We start from the raw sequence: 27,083 nt of genomic DNA, 5'->3' as shown, positions 1-27,083 counted from the left end.
ACTTACTATTTTTGTCTTTTTTATTTTAACCATCCTGACAGGTGTAATGTGGTGTCTCATTATGGTTTTGATTTCCATTTCCCTGAGGATGAGTGATGTTGAGCATGTTTTCATGTGTCTCTTGGCCATCTGTGTGTCTTCTTTGGAAGAATCTCTCTTCAGGTCCTTGGCGCATTTTTAATCGGGTTATTTATGTTTTTGGGTTTTGAGTTGTATAATTTCTCTCTATATTTTGGCTATTAAGCTCTTACCAGATATATCGTTTACACATATCTTCTCTTATAATACAAAATGCATCATAACCAAAGCATTAGTTAACTTCAGTAAAACAACGTTGGTCATCACATTCTGGCTTCTTACGATTACAGCTGAAAAATTTAAATGTTAAATGAAGCGCTTATTTTGTGTTTATATTAATAACTATTTAGAATCCCTTCTCTAGAAACTGCCATTGTGGTTTTGAAAGAATACAAAATCCTGTTACTGTCCTCTGTGCCTCCTTGGCTTAGACGGCACACGCCTCCGTTCCATGCGCATGCTCTCTGCCTCGACTTCTCACTCATGATAAGATGATGCATTTCCCTGGAGTGGCAGAAAATTACTTCGCTACGACTAATAAATGTAAAACTGTAAGGTGGTAGTTGTGGTCTTCCTAAGTGGCATTAGGTACCCGAAGATGTCATCCTGAGTTGTTTTTTTTTTAAGTAAAAGCGACTTTGAGAAACCTATTAACAAGAATTTCTTCTTAGCGATCACAGAACACTGTTTCTTAAGGATTATGTTCTAAGCCCCAGCACATGACAAGTGGGGCGCTGAAAGTACCGATACAGACAGCAGTGAACGGTGCAAGCTCTGGGCTGGTTGCAGCCTCCCCAGTCCCCTCAGGTACATGTCCGTCTGGGAACAGAGGCACTACATCCGGACACCTACGTATTACCCAGCATACCCGATGTTCCAAATTTGGGAGACTGTAATTTTATTATTTAAAGAAATATGTTATGTATTCCTGAATCACCCCCCACACACACAACACACAACTTAAACACATAAGCAGATTCACACGTCCTGACGAAGGCTTCTCATCTTTCTGAGGAACTCCAGCATCAGCATCAAGAGGCAGGAAAGGGCAGATGAATTGGGTCCCTTTCTCTTGAAATCTGTTTTTCTGAAGATTTGCTTTTGTAAAGTAGACGGAATAAACTGCACCAATAAGCAGATGTATCGGTTGTTCACACTTAATCACTGCGATTTTCATAGAACCTGGTGAGCAGAGAACGGCGCTATGGTGTGGACATAAAACCTAGCTTCGGAGAGACTGGACCATCCCCCTCGCCGTGGGGTCTTGGAGAAGTCGCTTCATCTTCCTGAGCCTCTGTTTCCTTGTTAACCTTGTAGGCTGGTAATCCTGAGGACTAAATGAAGTAGTTCATGTCAAGCACTCAGTGCTGACCCTGGCTCTGAGTAAGCATCCAGTTAGTAGTGGCAGCATATGCCAGGTGGTAACATACTGGAGTAAGCACAGGGCTGGGAGCTAGAAGACCTGGGTTTGGGCGTGCCTCTGCCACCAACTAACTCTGGAACCAGAAGATCTCTTGATGTGCAAAAGGCCAGGGAGAGAGGGTGGTGTGTTAGGTTTGGCTGAGCTACAAGTGAGACGCACAGGTTGGGGAAAATGTTGAGGGTCAGACTGGATTCACTCTCTGCTTCCCCCGAGAGCTCCGGGAAGTCCACGTGCTGACTCATCACAGATGACGGTGTTCTCACTATTGTTACACACTCACGGTTGGGCAACGGGCGTTGTTTCTTCCTTTCTTCATTCTGACCCAGGGTTGGTTCTAGATTCCTAGTTTTACCCACGTTGTAAAAAAACATAAACAAAGATGATAGGAAGCACATCAGGCCTTGTCTATAACAAGGCCTAACTTCTCAGATCTGATAGGGAGGGAGAGCTCTCTGGCTGTTCTGGTTCACAGCCGCTTACCTAGTGGACAGGTATGGGAGGCCCGGGCTATCCGGTCCTCAGCAGCAGGCCGGATCCGCCTCAGAAGAAGAGGAGTAACAATGCTGTGCTCACAAAGTGTGTGGCAAGTTGGTGAGAAGGTGCATATGAGAGCCTAGGAATGAGAAGAGCTTTGTTCTTTTAACCCCGGATCCTGACTCTTCTGTAGCCCAGCCTATGGCTATAGCTATGAGAATTTGCTGCACAAAAAAAAGTACACTTGGAGGAAAAACATAAAAAGAAGAACTTCAATGCATGACCACATAGTGTTATCAGAAGTGATTTGTTCGCTGGTAACATTATCATCATCCTTCATGAAATGGGGGTGTTACTTAAGTGTAAAAAAGACCTCCAAGGGCGTCTCCAGTCTGAAGAGATTGTTGGAGATGACTTCAGCCATTTCTTCTACCATCAAAGCAGATCCCCTGAAGCCATTTTTCCTGCTATTTCCTGATAGGTTCAAGTCGCAGAGCTAAAGAGCTGGTCTGTCTCATGCTGGTCAACCCCAAAGTATTTCTTTTTCTGATTAATGAGACAGTGTTTGACGTGTAAAATAGGACATTGAACAGACCGGAGACAAAACGGGTGGCTGTCCTTCTCAGTGACAAAATGCATGCTCTGAGCAGTCTGGCCTCGCCTCGTGTCAGGCAGGGGAAGCTGCACCCCGGAGAGCTGGAAGTGGGGCGGGCGCTCCTGGCAAACAGGAGGGCATCCTAGTCTTTCTAGACCTGGGTGACTGAGGCCCTTTCAACCTTTCTAGCAAGCAGATGTGAGTCTTATTTTTCTCAGATTCCCTGGTCTCGCTTTGTGGTAGCCCTGCTCACACCGTGGGCCAAGAAGTGTAGGAAAGTATATAGGGTTGTCTGAAGCCAGCACTTGCTGAATCCGTGGCTCTTTTTCCTCTCTCGTGGTGGTGACGAAACTAGAGAGCCAGATGATAAAGACTGATGGAGGCAGACGGGTGTCTCCACAGAGGCTTAGGGCCTGAACACATTGCTGGACTCCCTCCACTTGTGGTTGGTACCTAGCTCTGGATTTTGCATTTCTGTAGATTTCCCATCCCCCAGGGCTCCGAAGGACTTAGGAGACCATCAGTTCACGTTATAGCAGTTGCTCTTCAGCATCCGACAAACAGGAGGCTACCGTGCCAGCCTGGAAAATGCAGGGCAAGTGCTCTCTGCCAGCACAGTATGGAGTTTATATATGTTCATCTCTGAGGGTTCTTGCCAAGTGGGGTGATGTGGCCAAGGAGTTGGAGAGCTGCAGTAATGGGGTGGGTGATGGTTTTGTCGAAGGAGGAAACTTCTTGAAAATGGCTGTGTCTGGAAATTATTATGAACGAAATGCAGACCCAAACTAAGAAATAAGCAAGAATTAATTATGAAATGGGTGTCTCGGGAAGATAGTTTTTCTCATGGACTGGAACTTTAAAAAAATATTTTTTTAAAGATGTAACTTTTTTCATTTTTAAAACTATGCTTTTTATTCTTATGAAAAGTTTTTACAAAAAAAAAAAAAAAAAGCCAAGAAATTCTTGTTCTCCTCAGGAAGACCGTCCATGCTCCCACTCCCAGTGCATCTGTCACTCTGTCATGCCTTATTTCCCTCATAAGACTTACCTCAGTTTGATCATTATGTTTAGTTATTGGTTTACTTGCTGATTACCCATCTCTCCCTCTGTGATATAAACCCATGAGAACAAGGACTCTGGGAATTGAGTGTGGCTTTGCCCTAGTGTGGAGCCCTGGCGCGTCATTTGTACTCAATGAATACGTTCTTAGGGAATTCTTCAACTTGGGTTATGACTATGGATCACTCCAGACAACATATACCAAAATCACTTTAGTATCTCTGTACTTTCATCGGAGCAATTAAAGTAAATACGAGTAATTACTTCACAAAGCAGTCTTGAGAATGAATGCAGATAATGCAGGCTAAGTGCTTAAAATGAGGCCTAACACATCATTCAACAAATTCTGCCATTATTACTCTTGTTCCCGATACATAGTTTGCAGAGCTGGCTTGGTATTTTACCATCTTTAGGTATGCAAGAAATGTGCTATATCAACCCAAGATATTTATATGTTTGTTTGGACTTCAAGACTTTCTGTCCTAGAACCGTTCCTTACTGAGTTTTCTTCTATGGGGTTTAAATTCTTACGTTTGACAAGGATGTCGTCTTCATATTTTCCCAGAGCCACCCACGGGCAAGGAAGTTACCTGCCCATACTGCATAGTTGGGACAGTTCCTTCCGCTCTTACCCCTGGATGCAGGACTTCCCACTGTGGGGTCATTCCAAACTGTATTTATAAGTGCAAGTACATTTTAACCAAGGTGACCTAGTGAAATCAGCATAAGACGTTAGTTAGTAGATAAGATTCCTCTAAAAAAGCCTTCTGATATCCGTGCATCAGTGTGTACAAAGCCTTCTGATATCCGTGCATCAGTGTGTACAAAACCTTCTGGGAGATATAAGTTGATGTCTATCCACGTGGGTCTTAACAGAGATGGAAGCAATAAAGGAGCTTGAATGAACAGAAAACCAACGTCATTGGCCACCAAATGGTGTCTATGACAGTTGAGGGACGGAGATAGTAAAGGCCAGAATCCCCTTCCCTGGATTCGCATTTATGGAACACCTGGTGAGGAATTTTGTACCACCACGGGTTACACAGATATTTGTGAACTGGTCTTAGCAGAAATTCCTGCTTTAAATATCATGGCCTAAAAGATATTAATGGGAATATTAGAGAAATTATGAATATTTTAATAATCATAATGGAAATTTTACCTTTATTAGTGTTTCTAAATCTATCTAGGCTAACAACACAATCCCTGGATTACCTTAATTGAACTTTATCTTTCTGTGCCATTGGGAACTTTGAATTTCTCATGCTGATTACAAACGCTGAATCCATCATGTAGCCCCCACCCGTTTCATATGTCCCCTGCTTTGTTGAGTGGTACCTCTGCCATCTGACTCCCCGTAGCTAGTCACTGGCTACCTTTCATCCATGGAAGAAATGGAAGAGGTCTTTGCATGAACACACCTTACTTCCTGATGTGGTCTTGCCTCCCTAACCGGCTGGTGGTCCAGCCTTGGCTACTGTCACTCAAGTACTTTACTTCTCAAGTTTCCTGATGATGTGGAGTTTCCCCATACCCTGGGACAGTCTGCTAGGAACATCCTTCTCCTTGTAGTTTATCCAGAAGAATCTTATACATCTACACATCCTTCAAGGCACAAATAAGGTCCACTTAAAGCCTTTCTGACTCTGCTGAGCAGACTTACAACTCAGTATATTAAAATTGTGTGCAAGGCCACTCGCACGGATCTTTTGAATTAATTAGAAAAAGGTGTCTTGCAGTCTTGTAGAGAAATGCGGCCCTGAGTCAGGGCTCAGGATTTGGTGAACAGAGCCAAAGTCAGGCTGGATTTCGGTGCCCCCTCACCCCAGTCAGATCCCCTAGTACAGGGTACAGACCGCACAAGCTGCAGGGGTCCATTTGCTTGCACATTTTGATGCCAGAACGTAAACTCTCCTCGTGGCCAGAGGCCAGGCTTTTCTTTCTCATCTGCTAGGGGACAGCTCAATGCCTGGCATGAAATATGAGCTCAGTAAGTATTTGTTCAATGAATGAAGGACTAAATGAAATGTTGTGCAAATTGAAAAATTAATTTTTAATTGTCAGAGCACTTTGTATGATAAAGACAAGGTTTCAAATATGGCACCTTCGAGGGGAGAAATCATAAAAGATGTTCTATAGGTGAACAAGCTTGGATGCTGCCTGAAGAGTCTTTGGATCCCCAAATTAGAGGTTCTGGAGAGCCCAGAGGAAGCCCCCCTTTGCCTGCTCTATGGCCCAGCTCCGGGCTGAGTCTGGCCACTGCCTCCAGCAGTCCGGACCACCAGGACTGCAGCCACACCTGATTCCCTTAGGGAAATCCTGTGCACACTCTCACACAGGCAAAATGTGGATGTGACAGGTAATTTAGGTCAGGACTACTCACATTTCCAAAAAAATGTTGATATTAAAAAGTGATCTGTTCCAAGATTCCTTAAGAATTTTCCAAAATGCTCGTTTTTGTTTTTTGATTTATTAATTACATGAAGAAGAGGAAGGAATGGGATAAGGAAACCAAAACCTGAAAGCTTCAGCACCACTGCCAAATGAAAAAAGAGAGTATTAGCAAAGCACCTTTTAAACCATAATGCAAATAGAAAGTATTTATTAGATTCAAACCATTTTATTTCTAAGACTACATCTACTAGATAAAACGAGGTCCATGGCTTTCTCCTTTCTCCCTCTTTCTCTATCCCTTGTTTTCTTTCTTAATTTAAAATCTTGATCCTAAGTTCTTATTTGTCTTATATTTTGAGTCTTTATAGGCTAGTAAAAATCAGTTCTGGGAAAATGGGGAATAAAATAATAAGTACAGAGAAAGAGAAATTCCTTAATCGTTTAACTGGTCGTGGAAAGTTTAGATGTAATTTTGATACTTCTGGCTCACTGGATTCGGGTAATTGACTTGTCTGTGTGTAGGAAGGAAGAGAGGGTAGGCATGTGGCCTCCTGGTTAACATTTGACGAATACAGAGAGCACCAAGAGATTAAGTCAGACCAGATGTCTGGAGGGCTTTAAATTTTCTTTATATTGATGCCAGCGTGATTTCCCAAAGATGGGTTTCAGACCTGCCCTCCTTGAGTGGTTCTGGCTGCAAAGATTGAAATGAGGTAAACTCATTATAGCCTTAGTGTGGCTGGCTTTGAAAGATTTGAAAAATGTCCTTTTATTGAGACTGAATAACTGGATGTGCTTTTGCTGCCAATATCAACAGAGTCCAAGGGCCTCCTGTTACTTTCTGCTGGAGTTTTCTTAGGACCTGGAATGGGGTGGGAGAGGGGGTGTGAAAAGCCTCAGAGGATTGCGTTTTGTTTTTCTTTTTCTTTTTTTTTTTTTTTTTTCCTGTTCTTGGCTCATACTGCAGGTTGATGGTAAATATTGGGCAACCGATTTAACCACACTATTCCTCAATTTCCTTATTAGCAATGCTGTCTTGTTTATAAGGAGTTTTGAAATTTTTGCAAACATACAAAACGCTGGTGTAGATGGCCAACGTAGATATCTTATTTCTCATCCATTTGATGTCTCCAGCAGCGGGGACCACCTGCGTCTGACTCACGTGTAGTGATTGTTAAAATACAGATTCTTGGGCCCACCCTCAAATTTCTGAATTAGCATCTCAGGGGATGCAGCCAAAAATCTCCATTGTAAACAGTTTCTAGGGTGATTCTGATGCCCTCCGGTATGTTGCTCAGAGTTTCTCTGCTTTCTGGTGAGCCAGAGATAGAACTGAAGGGTTTGAGCTAAGCCTAAAAATCCCCCGGTATCTCCCAGGGTTTTCTGGACTGACACTGACCTAATTTGGACCATTTCCCCCAGAGCTACTGCATATCGTGACTGAGTCACTCATTAAAAATATATACTTGAAGCTTTTCTTGCTAATCCCTGTCCTCAAAATCTATATAACCTAGTAGGATGTTCAGGCTAGCAGTTCAGTCAGGAGTAATACGAGATTAACACTCAGACTTCCAGAAAGAACTGAAAGAACAGAGCTAATGGCATTAGTCTTCCTGCTTTCGGCGTAGTGTTGGACTTCCCCTAGGTTGGGGTCCTGTTTTTGATTTGGCCACTGACTCAACTTTGACCTTGGGAAAACCACTTAATCTTTCTGCAGTTTTCCCCTCCATCCTCATGAAACATTTTCTAGAGAAGCTGTTCAGCTTATTAGAGGAAGAGTTCAGCTATAGTGACCACATGTTTTGCAACTAGATATAATTTAGGAAGCAGTGATTATCTTCGATTCTGGATCAGTAATGATGATTACGTCTTATGACTCAAGATGATAAAAAAAAAATTTGTCCAGTCTTTACCTTTGTGTTGAGAACTGAGTCTTTAGAGAAAAGAGTACTCAGGCTGAAGGGTTTACTGGATAAGATCCTACAGAAACTGCCGAGAAACGTGCAGCGTTCCTGTTCCTCTGCTCAGAAGCCTGGGCTGTTTGCCCCCGGCTGTGACCCACTACCTGACCTTGATGGGGCGATTCTACTGTCGCCCTTCATTCCTCACACTGTTCTTGGACTAATTCTACTCTCCTGAGACTGATAGTGATTTTCTATTATTGCCTAATGAATTACCACAAACTTAGTAGCTTAAAACACACAATTATATCACATTTCTATGGATCAGGAGCCCATGCGTGGCTTAGCTGGGTCTTTTGTTCAGCATCTCGCAAGACTGACACCAAGGTATCGGCTGGACCACATTCTCATCCGGAGGCTCAACTGGCGAAGGACCTGCTTCCAGACTCTTTCAGGATGTTGGCAGAATTGTAGCTATAGAGCTCATGGCAGGTTATTTCAAATCCAGCAACAGTGATAGTCTCTGACCTCCCTGATGCCTTTTTAAGGGTCTTACCTAATTAGGTCAGGCCAACTCAGGATAATTACCCTTTTGTTTCACTTAAAATCAACTGATTAGCTTTAGTTACATCTGAAATATACCTTTACTTTTGCCTTACCCCATGGGTTGTGAGTGAGTTACAGGGGCGTCTGGGTGACTCTGTCATTAGGCATCTACAGTCAGCTTGGGACATGGTCCCAGGGTGCTGGGATCAAGCCCTGCATCAGGCCCCCTGCTCAGCAGGAAGCCTGTTTCTCTCTCTCCCACTCCCCCTGCTTGTGTTCCTTTTCTTGCTATGTATCTCTCTGTTAAATAAATTCTTTAAAAAAAAAAAAAAAAGTGAGTTACACATCCCACTCATACTTGAGAGATGGGGTTTATACAAAGGCATGGGTCATCTTAGAATTCTGCCTACCACAAAACCACAATGAATTAAAATTCTACAACTAAGTATGTGCAAGAACTTAATTGGGGACTTGAAACATTGAATGAATTCTCATTCCAATGTATGTGACCATTTCGTGCATTCTTAATTAGCTAAAAATATCCTTCAGTTAAGGGAAGGTATTTGGTCGTCAAGAGGGAAGGAACAGGCTTAACGAGAGTGTGATAGATAAATTGCATCTCCAGTCGTATCCCATCCTAAGCAACTAAGACATTAATTAGGGATTATGGCTTATCTAGAGAGCAGACCATCCTGAATTATTTTTATTTCCCAGTTCACCCAGTATGACTCAATTCATGAAAATGAGTTCAGTCATATTTATTCAAGATTACAACTATGAAGTTACTCTTTTAGGAAGAATTACCCCTAAGTCAACCTATAACACTACACCAACACTACCACGAAAGCATAGACAACAAAACCTCCAACTAGGTATAAGCAATAGTGATCACTTTCCCAACACATCTCATATCAACACACTAAAGACATAATGACAATGTTTCAGATTAGTATTGCTCTGTAAATAAAATGCATAACTAAATAAAAAGTGAACAGGCTGAAAGCGATTAGCAGGAGATAATGCAAGAGCTCATCTCTTTATTTTGTAGTATTTATACAAATCAATAGGAAATCATGAAGCCTTAAATGACAAATGGACTTCACACCCGTAGGATGGCTGTTATAAAAATAATGATAATAACAATATTGATGAAGATGTAGGCAAATTGGAACCTTGTACACTGCTGATGGGAGTATAGAATGATGCAGCTGCTGTGGACAATGGTACGGCAGCTCCTTCAAAGATGTGCAGTAGAATTGCTATATGATCTAGCATTTCCACTCCTCGGTGTATACCTAAAAGAATTGAAAACAGGGACTTGAATGGATATTTGTACACCAATGTACATAACAGGATTTTTTATAATAGCCAAAAGACGGCAACAATCCAAGTGTCCACCGATGGATGGATGGATGAACAAAATGCAGTAACCTACAATGGAATATTGTTCAACCTTAAAAAGAAAGGGAATGCTGACCCATGTCATAACGTGGACCTGGAAAACATTATGCTAAGAAAACATTATGCAATACAAATACTGTATAATTCCACATACCTGCGGTACCTTCTATAGTCAGATCCGTAGTGAATAGAATTGCGCTGGCAGGCATGGGAGAGGATGGAGTTAGTGTGCAGTGGGTACCGAGTTTCAGGCTGGAAAGATTTAGAAGTTTCAGAGATGAGTGGTAGTGATGATTGCAAAACACTGTCTGTGTACTTACTGCTACAGAATTGTGCATTTAAAAATGACTAAAGTGATCCATTTTATGTGATGTATGTTTTATCACAGTAAAAAAAAACTTAAAAAGATAAATAGGCCAAGGAGATGAACATGGAGGTCCCAAAATAGGAAATGTTGTAAGCAAGCTGTCCTGGAGAAAGATGCTTCGCTATGTTGGTGTCCAAAGAAATGCAGCATTTTAAATTTCATTTAAAGGAATATCATCTTTTAGTCTAATGGATAGTGAGTATTATGTGTCCAGCACACAAAGTCTGGAATATAATTATATTAAAAACATATTTTACTTCTCTGCTTCTTCCTGTTTTCCTAGTACAGAGATAAAGTCTTCATTTAATAATTCTATATTTCCTTTAAAAATTCTATACAAAAGGTAGATTTTAAATCATTCCTGGGACTGTCTCCTCATATGCTAGTTCAATTTTTAAAAAGGTTAAACTTCTTCCTTGAGGCTTCCAAGTTGAGGTTCCAGTGTATGGAAGGTATGATAAGAAATTTTTAACAAGAATTATATCAAATGCAATTCTGAAATAATTTATTTTATTAAAAATGTGTTTGGCTGCAAAGAGTAATTAGAGGACTTCCACCCAATATATATACAAGTGTTTGTAGTAACAAGAGTCAGAGGCTCTGAGCCGACACTGTGTCCTTAAACTGAATTCTTATTAACTGAGCTCCTTTGCATTCCTGACCTAATAAGGGATGCGGCCACACACCTGCTTTATTATCTCTTTGTTATCTCATCATTTCCATGAGTCATGATTATCTTTTGGCAATTTAATGAAGGCTTCTAGAGCAAATCTTTTTTTTTTTTTTATTAAGATTTTATTTATTTGACACAGAGAGATAGCAAGAGACAAGCAGGGGGAGTGGGAGAAGGAGAAGCAGGCTTCCTGCCAAGCAGGGAGCCGGATGCGGGACTTGATCCCAGGCTTCTGGGATCATGACCGGAGCTGAAGGCAGATGCTTAAGGACTGAGCCACTCAGGCGCCCCTAGAGCAAATCCTTTTAATGGTAATGAAATGTAGCTAAAAATACATCTCTCACTAATAACTTCATCAGAGAATGTGAGCCAGGCATTATACTAAGCATGCTTTAAAAAAAAAAAAAAAATGCTTCTGTTATTTGATTTAATCCTTGTATCCTTCTGCGACAAATGATATGACTCTCATATTATAGGTAAGAAAATAGTCTCAGAGAGTTTTAATAACTCCAAATCACTCAGTGTGTTGGTAGAGCTAGAATTCAAACCTGAGTCTGTCCAGCTCCAAACTTCTGATCTTTCCACTGCATGTAGGAATGTAATTATATTTACTTCCTAAGTGTTAGAGTGATTTATAAGAATGAAAATGTAAACATGTGACTTTGTAAAATAGCCCATCAATAAGCATAGCTCCTAAAATTCCATAGTAATCCAGGAGCATTTTTTTGTGTGTGTCCAAGTTGTTTAGCTTTCACAAACAAGCTGTGGTATGTTCAGAATAAAATGCTTCCTATCCATGTCAAAAGTGCAGATTTGTTTCCTGATAAGATGTACTATTTTGGAAACTGTCTATTTCTTGTTGTGATTCAGGTGCAAATAACAGGAAAGCATATTTTTTTCCTATCATGGCAAAGGGGAGGTATTTCTAAAAAAGAATGCTTTAATGTAATGATTTAAATGGACATTATTTTGTACTGTGAGTTAGGAGAAAACAGATTATAGCACAGGGTTGAAAGAAGTAACAATGGTCTACTGACCTCGACAGGAAAAATCCAGCCAGGGAATTTCCCCGAGACTCTAAGCCATGAGGCAGGTCCTCAGAGACACTCAGTGCTCTTCCCTGTCCAATAAAATGAAAAAATGTAAAACTGTAGACTTTCCGAGACATCCAGACAAGTGCAAAATGAATTATTTTGCCAGAATTGATATTCATGTCCATGTAAGTATTGAATCACTACATGAGTACACCTGAAACTGACATTACACTGTATGTTAACTAACTGGAATTCAAATAAAAACTTTAAAAAAAAATCTGACATCAAAAGAGATACAAAAAAAACAAACTTGTCTTTGCACTTCTTCGACAACTAAACAAATAGTAATATGTATGTAATGTGAATTTGAAATGGTTGTGAAAACATAAAGAAAATATTTTTTAAATATCCTATTTCTCTTTAGAAATTAAAATAATTTCAGATCCTCCCAAAAAAGTGCGAAGATTGGCCATAAGCCATTCTGCAATGAAAGACAAGCATGAGCACCCACGCGTGCGCGCGCGCGCACACACACACACACACACACACACACACACACACTGCGGTCTCCTCTCACTCAGAGCGGTCTCATCTATGTCTGCTGCTTCTGTTGCAGAGCTCACACGTGCTTTAACCGCCTGGATCTCCCGCCGTACCCAAGCTTCTCCATGCTTTATGAAAAACTCTTGACCGCAGTGGAAGAGACCAGCACCTTTGGACTTGAGTGACCTGGAAAAGCAATGTCGGGCTCCGTACGACGGGCAAGTTCAGAAGCTGCCCTCTTGAAGAATGGCTGAACATTGGAAGCTGGAAGAGTGCACTTCCGTTAGAGTAAAGCTGAATGCTCTGATTGTCCGGGAACACACACGTTGTCCCATTTGGGGACCGGATAGTGGTGATGAGTCCTCTCGGAAGGATTGGGGTGAGCTTGATGCCCAGGGAACAACCCAACAGTCTTTCAATCAACTGTTGTTGACTGCCAAACTTCTTTCCATTTGTGTTATGTTCCAAGACAAAGACAAACCTGTACACGATCAGATCCATGGTCACTTTTAGGGACTCAGGAGAACCTTGAAACTTACCACTGAACGTGGATCAAGCCACACTGGCAGCACTTGGCCCAATCTCCAAATTAGTGCAAGTTAAATAATATAATAAAAACCAACATGTTTCCTAAAAGTACACTCACTGAAGCCCTACGTTATAGCAGAATGTTCATTTTCTTGCTTCCGAGTGCCTGCATGGTGTGCACCATAGGTTTCAGCTTTCATGGGACACAAGCAAAAATGAAACCCAGTCAACATGAGGTAACTTTACAGATTTGCAATAAGGTGGTCTGTGACAATGTAAATGCCAAGTGAAATGTGTGTAATTAAGGCTGAAGACAAACTGTTATACAATGAATAACTAATGACAGATTTTATGCTTTATAATGCATGAAAACAACTTAAAAATAACTAGCAATTAATCACAGCATATCAGGAAAAACTACACGTGAGTTCTGTTTTATTTTTCATAGGTTCATTATATTTATGTTTTTGGAGATGTATATAAGAACCTGCCTGTCATACTGTGTGTATCGCCTGCTCCATTTCCATGTTCCATGCTTACTCGGGCATCATGCTAGTACGTATCCTTTTAAGCACTCTCAAGAGAACAAAAGGGCCTTTTATTTTTATAAAGGTACAAAAAAATTCCCCGAAATATTTTGCACTGAATGTACCAAAGTTGAAGGGACATTACGACTAACAGCAACTCCATCACATAACAGATGTAATAGAAAATCGCTTCTAAATCAGACTTCCTCACAGTGCCGTGTCTACCACTACAAGGACTGTGCATCTAAGTAATAATTTTTTAAGACTCACTATATGTGATAGTATGATATGCATTTATTTAAAATGCATTAGACTTCTTCCATCCATCAAATACTTTACAGGATGGCATTTAATACAGATATTTCGTATTTCCCCCACTGCTTTTTATTTGTACAGCCTCATTAAACACGAAGCTCATTTAGGGAGCCATCAGCAACACCCAAGAGATCAGCTCTCTTTAGTAATAAGAATTCCATTTTCCCTCATTGATGAAGACATCACAAATTGAAACTCTCAGTACTATATTTCTAAGCCTGCATTTTCACTGATGCATAATTTTCTTATCAATATTAAGAAACAATTTTTCTATGGTATCTCAGAAACTGCATGATATCACTAATGTTATTTCTGCATAATTTTATCAGAGGATGTTCTTCATTTTTATTGCTTTTAGGGTTACTCCACATCATTGTTTATTTCTTGACTTATGGCCATAACTAATTGGAGTCAGTTCTTCAGTAGAGTCAAGTTAAATCATGGATAATAAAAGCATTGGATTAACATTTGGTTTGCCAGCCTGTGGTTTTACAGGCGTTGCCGCAACACCTTTTTGAGAATTATAAGTAGCCATGGGATTCCTATTATGGGATGTTGGCCATCTTGTATTTTATAGGGTCACATGCATGGTTTTCACAGGTGGTTTGTAAGAACTAATTGTTGGTTAAGCTGTGTTTACTACTGAGACCCTCCAGAGGAATATCACTCGTGTTGCATTCCTGAACTATGCAACATTCCTGAGCATGGGGAAACGTTCCCCAAAAAAGGTTACCAAAATCTAAAGATAAGAAAGGAGGATTTATCTGTGTACTATAACTGGACCAGAGAAAAAGGGAAGAGAAAAAAGTTTTAATTGGAGATGTTAGTTTGTACTTACTGATCATGAATATAAGTATATATTTAATTTTGCAAACTATTTTTACTTGTTTGTATTTTTTTCATTAAGAGGAAATTTAGTTATAACATACTTAAACACACACACAGACACACGCACATCCTTGATGGTTCAGAGCTGGCATTCTCTAAGTAGCTAGTGTAAAAGGTTACACATTTCTTTCAAAAATCGAAGCTAACCATGTTAGCTTTCATTTTGGTTTGTGACACTGTGTTACCATATTCCACATTATTGGGTAAAAGAGGTTTGAAATAATATGCATCTCTTTAATTAATCCTAACAAAAATATTTCTCGTTAAAGCATCTAACTTCTTCCCAAAGCTACTGCTGCTTTAGTTCTCAGAACTGGGAATTAAGGAAGATGTACTTAGCATATCGGAACACCATGATAACTGACCTATTATTCTTAATTAGTAAAACAAAAAAGTCCAATAGTCACTATAAAAACATTACATAACATTTCCACAGAATAAATTAGACTTGAATATCCCCTACAAATAGAAATGTCCCTAAATATTTTCTTCTAGACTCTGAGACTAGATGACTTGGCTGTGTGGTCTCGTTTTCTTTAAAAAATTCTTGAGTGACGCTTATAGTACACGGTCTTCTACTATAAAAGACCGTCACGATGCATTGCGTATGTATGCAGAACGTCGCGTACATGAAGCAAGAGGCACGCTGTTGCCCTTCACTCTGTACCAGCCCCTGGGTTTGGTGATGGAGCCACAGGATTCAAAACCTGCCCTTGGGAAGCTCACAGTCTCGAGAAATAGACACCAAGGTTTAAAAAACAGTATTTTTAATAAAATTTGGTATGTTCTACAATTAAGGAATGAAGAGAGAATGGCTTATTCCATCTGGGAAATCCCCTGAAGCCTTCATACATGGGAGATACTGTGTGGCTAAAAATAAAAATCACATAAATGCTCTTTCTCTTGGTAACTAATGGCATGTGATAGTGTGTCAGCACTGGTCTGGCAGGAAGACCCAGGGCGCTTTCACACACTAGGGTTTAAAGTGCTCAGATGAGGAGCTGAACCATGAAGGAGCAGCTCAAGGATCTTCAAATAATCAGAGAAATGGCAAAATGAAGTCCAGTATTTTCCCCTCTGTTTCTCCTCTCATCTGCACTTCAATGTAACTTCAGTTTTCAGGGGGAAAAATCCCCAGGCCTCGAGCCCAACCCACTTCGGGGGTCAGGACATTTATTTTGTGCACAAAAACAAATGGATCTTGGCTAAAGAAGTGTGGTCACAATTTTGTGGCGTATGTTGGGTGTATTATTTAGTGGACATCCTATACTCGAAGGGAAATCCGTTTCACCTGCATTAACCATGAGACGTGCTGAAACTGCATCCAAAATGATGAGCAGTAAGGGTAGAATGTGTGTGGGCATCGCTTTGGAGTTTCAAAGTGCTTTCCCGTGTGCCATCTTAAATCTGTTGCTGCTCTCGTGCTTCTGGGGGGTAAAAGGTATCAAACCCAGCTGGGTGGAGGTTGATTTTCATGGATCAATTTCCACACTTAATGGTTACAACTCTAGTTTTCGTTTCAAACAATGTGGAGACTGATGTTTCTACAAACATATTCCACTCTCAGTGAATCTTGCAAGATGTTGCATCTGCCCAAATTCTCATTTTTTTCAAACATTTTTAAAATGCGTTACCTTCTGAAAAGCTTTTGGAATTTACTAGTATATTCGTGGGGAAAAAACTCCTCATGGACTTAATACTTGCATTTTACTACTTGTTATGAGAAATTTAAAACATTGCAAAATTATGGCATTTGGTGGATTTCTACAGGAGTGTGGTTTATTATTATTTGGAAGCAAAATAATGGGGACAAAAACCCGCTTTAATCACTAACCTTATTTTATTTTTTAATTCTTAATGAGGATGTATCTAGAAGGTCTGGGAGGTAGGTTCCAGTGCTATGGATGAAGGAGCCCTTGCAGATTCTCTTTTCCTTTCTGTCCTCTTCATAGTCACTCAATTTTTGTCTTTCTTTCTGCACAAGTTGTATTTATGACTTGACCACTTCTGACTAAAGAAAACATCTTACAGTAAAGAGTCTGAAAGTCTTTTCAACTAAACTGTATTGGAGAGATTCCCAAGGCAGGTGGTAGATTTGTTTATCTAACATGGAAGCAAAGGAAGACGAGAGACATTAAAGCTTTCTAAACTGTGGCTTAAGGCCAATGGCTGCCCACGAGAGGGGCGATTCAAGTGAAAAGCAGACAAGAGAAGTCCAGCAGTTATGTTCCCCACCCCGGCCGGAACACAGTGCTAATTCCTGACCAACTGTCAAGACTCTGGGAGGTAGCTGCCTTCCAAAGAACTGGGACAAAGGATATAACGCGTGTGTGTGCTGCCCCTAATCACAGAACTTTGGGCCAGAAGGAATGCAGGGATGGTTAAGACGGGATCCTAGCAAAGGGAAAGTAAAAACAAGGGCTGGAAAGATCACCTTCGGGCTTCAATTTGGTTTCTGACCTTCGGGAAGAAAAGAAGAAAAGAACGTCCTGCTGCCTAGTGAGGACACTGCTTGATAATCTGCCTGGTGGGAAATTAGCCTTGCTGTGTAACTTCGGTAGGCTGATAACATCTTCGCTATTGCACAACAGAACTTGAAAGTATTAAAGCTAACCCACAGATGAATCAGGAAAATTTGACAATTTAGCATTAAATTATGTTGTGGATTTGGTTTAACTTCAGAATTACTGTGGCTATTATTGAACTTTATAAGTAAAAAAAAATGGTGTAGCCTGACATACTTATGATGCTTAATTTGTTTCTCAGCAGACATTCTTTGACATGAGAATAGAGCTTTTGGGACATTTTCGTGGTTTCTAGTGGTTAGTTAAATGTTCCCTATTAATCCAGGAAGCGGAAACTCAAGAATTGGGTTGCTGAATTGCAAATGGAGACCTGATCAGTGTTTCCAATTTTCCAGGAAGCTGATCAAGACTGAAAACACATTGGCTCAGACTTACTCTGCTAGGCAGTTTATTTGGCTTTCATGATGGCACAGTTCAGCAGCATTGGCAGGCCCTAGTTTTAGGGCTTCTGGGAAAAAAACAGAGTAATCATATTTACATACATGATCTTAGCATCTAGTCGCCTTGGGCAGGTGATATCTTTCCATCTAATTTTCTCTTGGGACATTACCTCCCTGAGAAGTGTCAATAGGTCTCTGGTGGGATTCAGGCTGAGTTAGCTATTACTGATGCAGGTAAGGAACCATCAGTAAACTTCCGGTTACTACACCTTCTGTAAAAGAGGATGGATAATGTTCAAGAAATACCTGGGAAGTACTAACCAGGAAACACACAGACCTGAATGTTCTTTTAGGACCTTAATGCTCTAAAAGCTGTTATTACAACCTATTTTTCTTTATGTGATATCGTAAGTAAAATCTGAAGCTGTTAATATATTGGAAAGTGCATAAGATTACATGTTTTTATAATAGGGATGCAGGCATTCCAAAATAGAAATACATGCATCTCTCTTGCCTCTTACTGAAAGTATTAATCTAATTTTATAATAACGCTTACTTTTTAATATTAAGGCTCTGTAAAAAAAAAATATATACCATATTTATTTCTAAGATTTCAGTAGAGCACAGGTGATGTATTTTTTTAAGCCTTTCCATTTCTTTTCACCAACTCCAGCCACGTGTCCATTATTCCATGTGTCACAGTCAAGAGCTATGTTTCTTTCTATTTTTGTTGAGTTGATTTAAGCTTCGTATTCGTCCAGTGTGACTTTTAACAGAGAACTAATGGGAGGTATTTAGTATTGACTTTAAGACCTTACAGTTCTCACTTCACCTTATATTTAAATTTCATCTATTTTTTTCCAGTTGCAAATAATGCAGATTGTTGACATCCTAGAAATGATTTGTGGGTGGTATTAACTGGAGCCTGAGACTCTGAAATGTAGACTAGATGTTGGTTTTCTGGAAAGCTTGTATTCTTATCCTCACCTGAACCCCTGACTTTTGTGTTGTATTTTTTTATGATTCCAAAATGCTTTGAGGGAAAGATATTTTAATGTGTACAATTTGTTTTATTTTCATACTGATCTCTATTTTTGTTTAAAACCATTTTGCACCATGAAATCACGTAATCCAAAATAAATCTTCTTTAAAAAAATAGATTATTACTTCTCTGTGATACCTTTGGGAAAGAAAAAACTCAAGAAGAAAGAGAACAAAGTAGGGATAAAGGTCTCATGGGATTAGCATGCAACTTTGTGGATACGGGAAGTTCTCTTTTCATGGTATTTATAATTAAGAATCCATTTTGTTTATCCCTAAAAGAATATTTTGGTATTTGATAGCCCATCAAATACTGTGGGAGAAGTGAATAACTCAAGTGATAATGGGCTGAGACTATTTGTTAAGCCATCTTGGTTGAATGTTTGTTGCATACGCGCATCTACATACCACCTCTACCACTGTCACCCATGTCAATATCATCCAAGGATCACATATTCACAAGCCGATAGGGGCCAGCGAGGTATTGCATGAGTGAACCTGGCTGGCTGTAAGCAATACAGAGGTGGGATTTACCCCAAGTGTGCATTCTTATATTTTACTCTAGCTCTAGTCACATAAAATTCAGGTCCAGTGCTGAAAGTTCTTCTGATTTATCAAGAGAAACCTAGAAATCTAAAATTTTTTTGTGATATTTCTAGATTTTTTGAATCCAGTGGATCAAAGCAAATATGTCTGTTAGTTGAATTTGCCTTCTAACCAGTTTGGAACCCTTTATTTAATCAATTGCACTATCTTTTATAGTTGATTGATAGTGTAAATTGACTAAATACATTAACTATTACTAAGACAAGTAAACAGAAGAGACGGGGGAGGGGAAAGGCAGCTGTAGAGGAAGGCAGTTGCTGAAGGACGTACTTGAACATGATCTGTGCTTACCGGTGTCTTTCCAAAAACCAGCTTGTATTAAATCATGTGAGTTAAAAGCATGGTCAAGATTTCATGGAACAAGTGTGCCATTAAACTCTTCATTCTGTGTTTTAGACTAGAAATAAATTTCAGATACCACATGAGAGCAGTCGAAGGAAAGACTCATCCTAATTATAATGACTACTTTGTCATCGCATTGAAAGGGAAGAGCAAGAGATTGCATTCATGGCACTGACTTCCTGGTTTCGGTGTCATATTATTCCACCTATAGTGTTGGACCTCAGTGTAATTTTATAATGATAAATTTATCTGCCTTCATTATATTCTTTTGTTAAAACCTGAAACGTATTTAGTTAGCGAATGTTTTAATAATGCATCATTTCCACCATCCTACTAATTGCTCCTGTGAAGTCTTTCTTGGTGTGTGTGTGTGTGTGTGTGTGTGTGTTTTCTTTTTAAATAACATACAATGTATTATTTGCCCCAGGGGTACAGGTCTGTGAATCATTGGCTTACACACTTCACAGCACTCACCATAGCACATACCCTCCCCCCTGTCCATAACCCAGCCACCCTGTCCCTTTTCTTGGTGGTTTTTATTTCATCCTTTAGCTAGAAAGCATTTAACCTCTTTATCAAGAGGGGGAAAGGTTTTTTCTTACATACTTTTCTCTATTGATCAAAATGTTTACCTATTAATGGCTTTTTTTCCTTCAAAATAGATACTTCCTTCTGTAGCTATTAGGTGACTAGTATAACATTTTTCAAACAAATTAAATATTGAAATATAATTGAAATGAGAACATCTGTTAAAGATAAAATGATCACATTGATAGAAATCGGCTTCACATATTTCATTGTCCTCATTATTATAGGTTCTTTCAAAAGATTTTTAGTCACTGGTTATCCCTTTAGAAAAAGCAAGCAGTTTCCCAAAGTATAAATCATTGGAACAATGTATAATTCTCTGACAATTTATAATAATCTTATAAGATACTACCTCTTACTACACACAAAAATGGAGTAATATAATACTTCATGTCTATTTGGTATTCAGGTGGCATTGGAAAAGGGATCCCAAGTCCAAATTCTTGAACTTTGTCATGACATTGCTCATGATATCCCTCTCCCTGCTTCTACCCCCAAGTTAAATCCTAAACTCAAGGCCAAATAAAGAACTGCTTTTTATTACTATGAGGCTTTTCCTCCAATGCCAAATGAAGTCTTCTTTTAATTGGATTAAAACATATGAAGGGCTTCTTTTGCAGTAGGTAGAGTCGGTTCTAAGGAGATCAAAAGAGGTCAACAGGCTTCTATACCTGTTTCTTCCTACACCCACACTCCTAGCTTGACTCTTATGTGCCTCACTGAGGGAAAGGCAGGTTCTAAGAAGAGAAACCCAGCCAATAAGGAGAAGTAAGAGAATATGTTGCTTTATGACTCTGGATATATAACATGTGACTCCGTAGCTGGTCCACATGGCCTGCTCTACAACTTCCCAGGGCAAAGGAGTCCCTTAATGGAAAAAGTACTACTGACAAGTCCAGCGAAATGAGAAAGCCAAAAATGAGGTAGAACGAGATGCTCAAACCTAACTGAGGCTGGGAAGCTCTCTTTATCTTCCAACCTCATGGCCTGGAAATGCAAGAGTAATCTTAAGCGATAAAATCACAAAAGAGAACAAGTTCCTGAACCTGATCAATCCAGATCAGCATTTCTTTTTTGAGGATGGAATGAGGGAGAATGGACAGGAGCTATACATTTCTCCTGGGGGCAATTCCATTCTGGAATGACTGGCTTCCCAAACCAAAGCAACAAAACGAAACATTTTTAACTGTTGACTAAAGAACTACTCACTAGTTATAGATAATTTACTATTATTCCATTTTCAATTAAGAACCATGTCAAAAAAATTTAAATGTGGCACCCAGTGACCATGGTAGAGGATCCTCCAAATATGGAAATGTAGCTGGAAACCAGCGCTACCGAACAACATGACTTGTCTGCTTCACTCACTTCTAAGTAAAACTTTCAAATATCATCAAGCTTGGTTTTAATTTGAAAATGGAAGTTTTCCCTTATTAGCTTTAATAACAACTGGTCCCTCGCTCCCCAAAATACTGAGGGAGTTTGATGATCCAGTAAGATAGCACTTTAATTTCTCCTCTTCCTTGAACCGACATTGTGTACCCTGGGGTGTGCTTGCATTGCTTTGAAAAGCAATGTCTGTATCATCAGAGTTTCTTCCTCATAGGGTACGACTGATGAGTTGGAACTAAAATGTTTAGGTTTGTTTTCTCTCATCTGCAATTAACCTGTCTGTTATATCACTCATAACAATGTTTAAGGAGGAATGAAGATAGCAGGTTGTCTGAATCTTGGAACCAAGCAGGAATGCCAATAGTTTTGTGGCTGGCGTACATGTACAGAGTTTTTCTAACCAGCCACATCATTTGGGTGTGGTGATGGTTGTACACATACACACTACTAAAATTATGTTTCCTAGCTGACTTTGACCTGTGCTAAGGTAAGGCCCTTAGTTAAGATATAAAACATATTTTAAAGATTAGTCCTGGGCACCTGGGTGGCTCAGTGGGTTAAAGCCTCTGCCTTCGGCTCAGGTCATGATCCCAGGGTCCTGGGATCGAGCCCCGCATTGGGCTCTCTGCTCCGCAGGGAGCCTGCTTCCTCCTCTCTCTGCCTGCCTCTCTGCTTACTTGTGATTTCTCTCTGTCAAATAAATAAATAAAATCTTAAAAAAAAATTAAAAATTAGTCCTACACCTCGGAGAAATGACTGATTCTAGGAAATAGTTAAGATAAGCCTGAAACATTATGTAGTGCTTGAAAGTAGGGAAGTACTTTTTTTTTTTTTTTTTTAAAAAAAAGCCCCAAAGATGGAAATGTGTTGAACAGTTACAGGAGACAAATGAAAGGGTTCCAATGGTCAAAGCTAGAACAATCTGAACAAGAAAATAAAAAAAGTTATACTGAGTTACAACACAAAATGTGAAATAAATGAAGTCCATACTGATAAATAAATGAATAATTAATAAAGAAGAGACAAATCTTTCATGCAGAAGAATTCCAAATGATTTATCTAAAGACTCCACCCTTAAATGTGGGAATGTTCATTCATTCATTCATTCCCTCCAAGGAGCACAGCACAGAAGGCAGGTGGGGGAGAAGAGTAACTTCATAGTGAAGAAACCTGACAACCACTACCTCAGTCAGGTGATCAAGGCCCATATCAACAGTCCTAACTCATGTGGCTTGACATGATGTGATAAAAATGACACCTTACCTCTGTGGTCTTCTTCCTCAAACCCACCACCTCAGTTTAACCACGAGAAAAACATAAGACAAATGCCAATGTAGGAGCCTTTCACAAAATGCCTGACCTCTACTCCTCAAAACTATCAATATCAAGGTCATCAGAACCAAGAAAAATCTGAGAAACAGAACAGCCACGGTCAAGAAGATCTTAGTGAGACAGAGTGACTGAACGTGATGATGTAACCTGCATAGAACTGTGGAATGGAAAAAGGACATTAGGTGAATGCTAAGGAAATCTGAGTGAAGTATGGACTGTAGTTAATAATAGTATATCACTACCATAGAAGCTTACGTAACCTTCATTAATAAATAAGATTTGATAAGAACATGAGGCCTATTCTTGGATAAAAGGGTGAAAGCATCCATGTTTACAGAACGGTGTGAGGCAGTAGCTTTCCCACTGGAGTGTCACGTGACAATAAAATTTAGCTCCATGCACTACCTTTCCAACAGTATTTGGTTGGTGGGAGCAGGAGAATGGCTTAGTGTTGTGCACTTTATATAGAGGCCACTCTTAGGCAACAGGCCTGAGTGATGGAAACTTGAGCGAGGCAAAAAGGCCCACAGTGACTACCAAACAGGCACATTAAGTGCCCCACATTGAAATAGCCATAGGCCCTAGCTGACCCATGAGCTATTTGCAACAAGGCACAGTTCCTAAGATTATCAAAAAGAGAAAGTTCCATATGTTCCCATACTTCCTCACTCTGCCCTGTGACTATAGCCCCTCACCACCACCACGTGGCAGATGGTCTATTTTTGCTGTCCTGCCAGCTGCTCCCTGGTAGTGTATTCAATAAACTTCTATCTCTTTGTTCTGCCTTGGGTGAATTTTTTCACTACCCATGCCACTGACCCCCATCCAACCAGAATATATCACACTTTACATGTGATTAAAAGGAACATTAACTGATAACAACTAGTAATTATCATCCATACTTACCATTATTATATAAAATGGAATAAAATTCAGCACCCACATCAAGAGGACAATCTCAGAATAAATATCTTTTAAATAAATTCATTTATTTAATAATCAGGTTCTATTCTGTTATTTACAACCCAACAGTCCTAGTTACTATATTCTATAAAGTATGAAGTACTTTCTCTGGCATATAGGAAGTGCTCAAAAAATGATAATTATGGGGGCAATTTTCTGTTATCTGACCTCCTACATGGTTGGGCACTGCCTTACCTAAAAGGAGTCCTGGTCTGGTGTTGAAAAGGTGGACTGGTTTTGTTGAGACCTATTCACTGCTCTGCTGCTCTGATCAAAGAGATAAAAGTTCCTCCCTTTGTTGTGACCCATTTCTCTCCCAATAGGTCCATTTGTCTCAATCACATTCATGAGCCAGTAGTTAGAGTCTGTTCTATCCTTTGAGGAGGCCCCACTTCTTCATCCACTGTGCGTCCAGATATGAGAGCCACATTTTCGTGTGATACTAGAAAGCTGGGAATAGTATCATGTCAGATTCACCCAAGAAGCAGAAACAAACTCTTGGTCTTTTCTTTTCTGAAGGCTCATCCTTCACATGCTAAGGCACCGAGGTATAGTTTATAAAAACATGGCCTTCCTCCGCCAGAGTGGCTAAAATTAAAAGGACCAATGATAATGAGAGTTGGCAAGGATATGAAACAATGAGAATTCTCTGCATTGTGGTGGGTAAGAGTGTAAACTGATGAAATCAGAGAGGGAGACAAACCATAAGAGACTCTTAGTCACAGGAAACAAACTAAGGGTTGCTGGAGGGGAGGGGGGTCGGAGGATGGGTTAACTGAGTGATGGACATTGGGGAGGGCACATGATGTAAAGAGCATGGGGTATTATATACTACTGATGATCACAGAACATTACCTCTGAAACTAAGAATACACTATATGTTAATTAATTTAAATTTTAAAAAGAGTGTAAATTGATGCAACCACTTTGAAAAAGTGGCAGAACTGACCAGAACTAAACATATGAAAAGCTATGACCAGCAATTTCACTTTTGAGTGTATGCCCAACAGAAACGAGTGTACCAAAACATGCATTCAAGAATATACATAATACTCCAGTAATAATAACACACTGGAAATACTGCAAATGTCCATCAACATTAGAATAAATAAATAAGTTGTGATTCTATTAATTTATTGGAATATAACTCAAAAAGGAAAAAGAATCAATTACTACTATAAGCAAAAACATGGAAGAATCTTGCAGACAAAAGTAGCCCAGGGTGCCTGGGTGGCTCAGTGGGTTAAGCCTCTCCCTTTGGCTCAGGTCGTGATCCCAGGGTCCTGGGATCGAGTCCCGCATCGGGCTCTCTGCTCCGCAGGGAGCCTGCATCCCGCTCCCCCTCTCTGCCTGCCTCTCTGCCCACTTGTGATCTCTGTCTGTCAAATAAATAAATAAAATCTAAAAAAAAAAAAAAGTAGCCCAGAACAAAAGGGGGTGTATCATAAGATTCCATATATACATGAAGTTTGAAAACAAGGAACAGGAGCCTGTCATGAAGGAGTCAAAATAATGGTAGACGGGAATATTGCCTGATAGGAAGTGCCGAGGAACCTCTGGGGGGCTAAATGTCTTATTTCTTTATCTGGATGTTGGTTACAGGGATGCATACATATTTGGATTTTATCAAGCTGTACTTAAAATATGAGGAATTCTTGTATGTAAGTTAGAGGCTAATATAAAGATCAAAAAATTTAAAATCTAATTTGCTTAAAACAAAACATGGTCTTTGAAATATGACAAATCTATCTCCTTATCCTGGCTCTGCCACTTCTTGGTTAAATGACCTTTGGCAATCTCACCAGTATGAGTCTCACTTTTTTCATTCGTAGGATAGGGATAAAGCCTTTCTCATGCAGTGTTTTTTATGTTAAATGAGATAATGTGACTCTAACATACTGCTTTGCATTTGGTAAGTTCTCAGTTTCCCCTTCCTTTCCCCTGCTGTTCTGGTAGAGTGGCCTCCTTGTTCCTATACATTGTCTTTAGGAAGCCACCAGATCTCAGACCTATTTTAGGGAAAGGTGATTGACTTAACCTAACTCTCGTAGAACAGATTACCAAATCACCTATTTCCTCAGATCCCTTTGGAAACTCTTCTGGGAATGATTCTCTCATCTGTCCATCCATCCATCTGTCCATCCATCCATCTGTCCATCCATCTATTCATCCAACCGTCCTTCCATCCAATCAATAATTATTGAGTTGTTACTTTGTGCCAGGCACCATGATAGGTGCTGGGAAAATGCTGGTGTAAAAGCAGACACAGTTCCTGGTCCTTGGGAATTTACAATCTTGTTGGGAAGACAAGCAGTAAACAAATAAATCCATCATTATTAATTATGATAAAAAGTGCTATAAAGAACACAGGGAAAGCCTCTCACAGGTTGTAACATCTAAAGTGAGAACCGAAGGTAGAAAAGCAGCCAGTCATTGGAAGATCAGAGGGAAACTGCACTATCCTATCATTGAAGTCTTGTAACATCCAAAATAATTACACAGTAAACATTAAAGACATATTCAACGCCCGCGAGAGTCTTCTCACATGTGAACGCCAACTGTAACATCCACTCTGCTTCTCAGAAGAGGTTTTTTGCAGACTTCCTGTTTCTTAAAATTTAAACTACAAGATAAGTAACTTTCCACTACAGGAAGACAAACTCATTTGTGTAATGAGTTATGGAGATGGGACGTTTGGGAAATAAGAAATGGAAACAGGTAACCCAGTCCCTGAGGCGGTGCCCTGAAAAGGCCATGGGACTTGCTGCGTGAGGTCCAAGTCTGTCTCCATTCCACTGTATGACCTCAAGCAGGTCACTTCACTTCTCTGAACCTGAGTTTCCTCATGCGGGAGGCAGGAGTAATAAAGACTATCTCAAGGTTATGTTTCAAGAATTAAGTAAATGACATTTACAAAGCATCTTGCATGAAAAAGTATGATCATGCTTTATTAAAACATTCCTGTAATTTCACTATAAAAACTTTAATCCTTTGTGCTCATGTAATCTCATTACAGAAGTGTCATATTTTAAAAATAAGTACCCTCCTTTCTCTTAAATGTCTTCCGTGAACCTCGGCTATTGACTTGGAATTCTTAGTTCTGTGTTA

At 39.8% G+C, this 27,083-nt stretch overlaps 1 protein-coding gene across 4 annotated transcripts in view; it reads left to right on the top strand.

Annotated features, from left to right (window-relative positions):
- Positions 1 to 18,867, top strand: part of HECW2 (HECT, C2 and WW domain containing E3 ubiquitin protein ligase 2) — a 362,339-nt gene extending 343,472 nt beyond the window's left edge. For all 4 annotated transcript variants that reach the window (XM_032354248.1, XM_032354247.1, XM_032354249.1 and 1 more), the window contains one exon: positions 12,562 to 18,867. In XM_032354248.1, coding sequence (XP_032210139.1) covers positions 12,562 to 12,673 — 112 coding nt within the window. In that variant the 3' untranslated portion in view covers positions 12,674 to 18,867. The remainder of the gene's footprint in view (positions 1 to 12,561) is intronic.
- Positions 18,868 to 27,083: the final 8,216 nt, after the last annotated feature.

Source organism: Mustela erminea, chromosome 8 (genome assembly GCF_009829155.1).
Source record: "Mustela erminea isolate mMusErm1 chromosome 8, mMusErm1.Pri, whole genome shotgun sequence".
NCBI classification, from domain to species: domain Eukaryota; kingdom Metazoa; phylum Chordata; class Mammalia; order Carnivora; family Mustelidae; genus Mustela; species Mustela erminea.
This window is presented reverse-complemented; position numbering and strand designations above follow the sequence as displayed.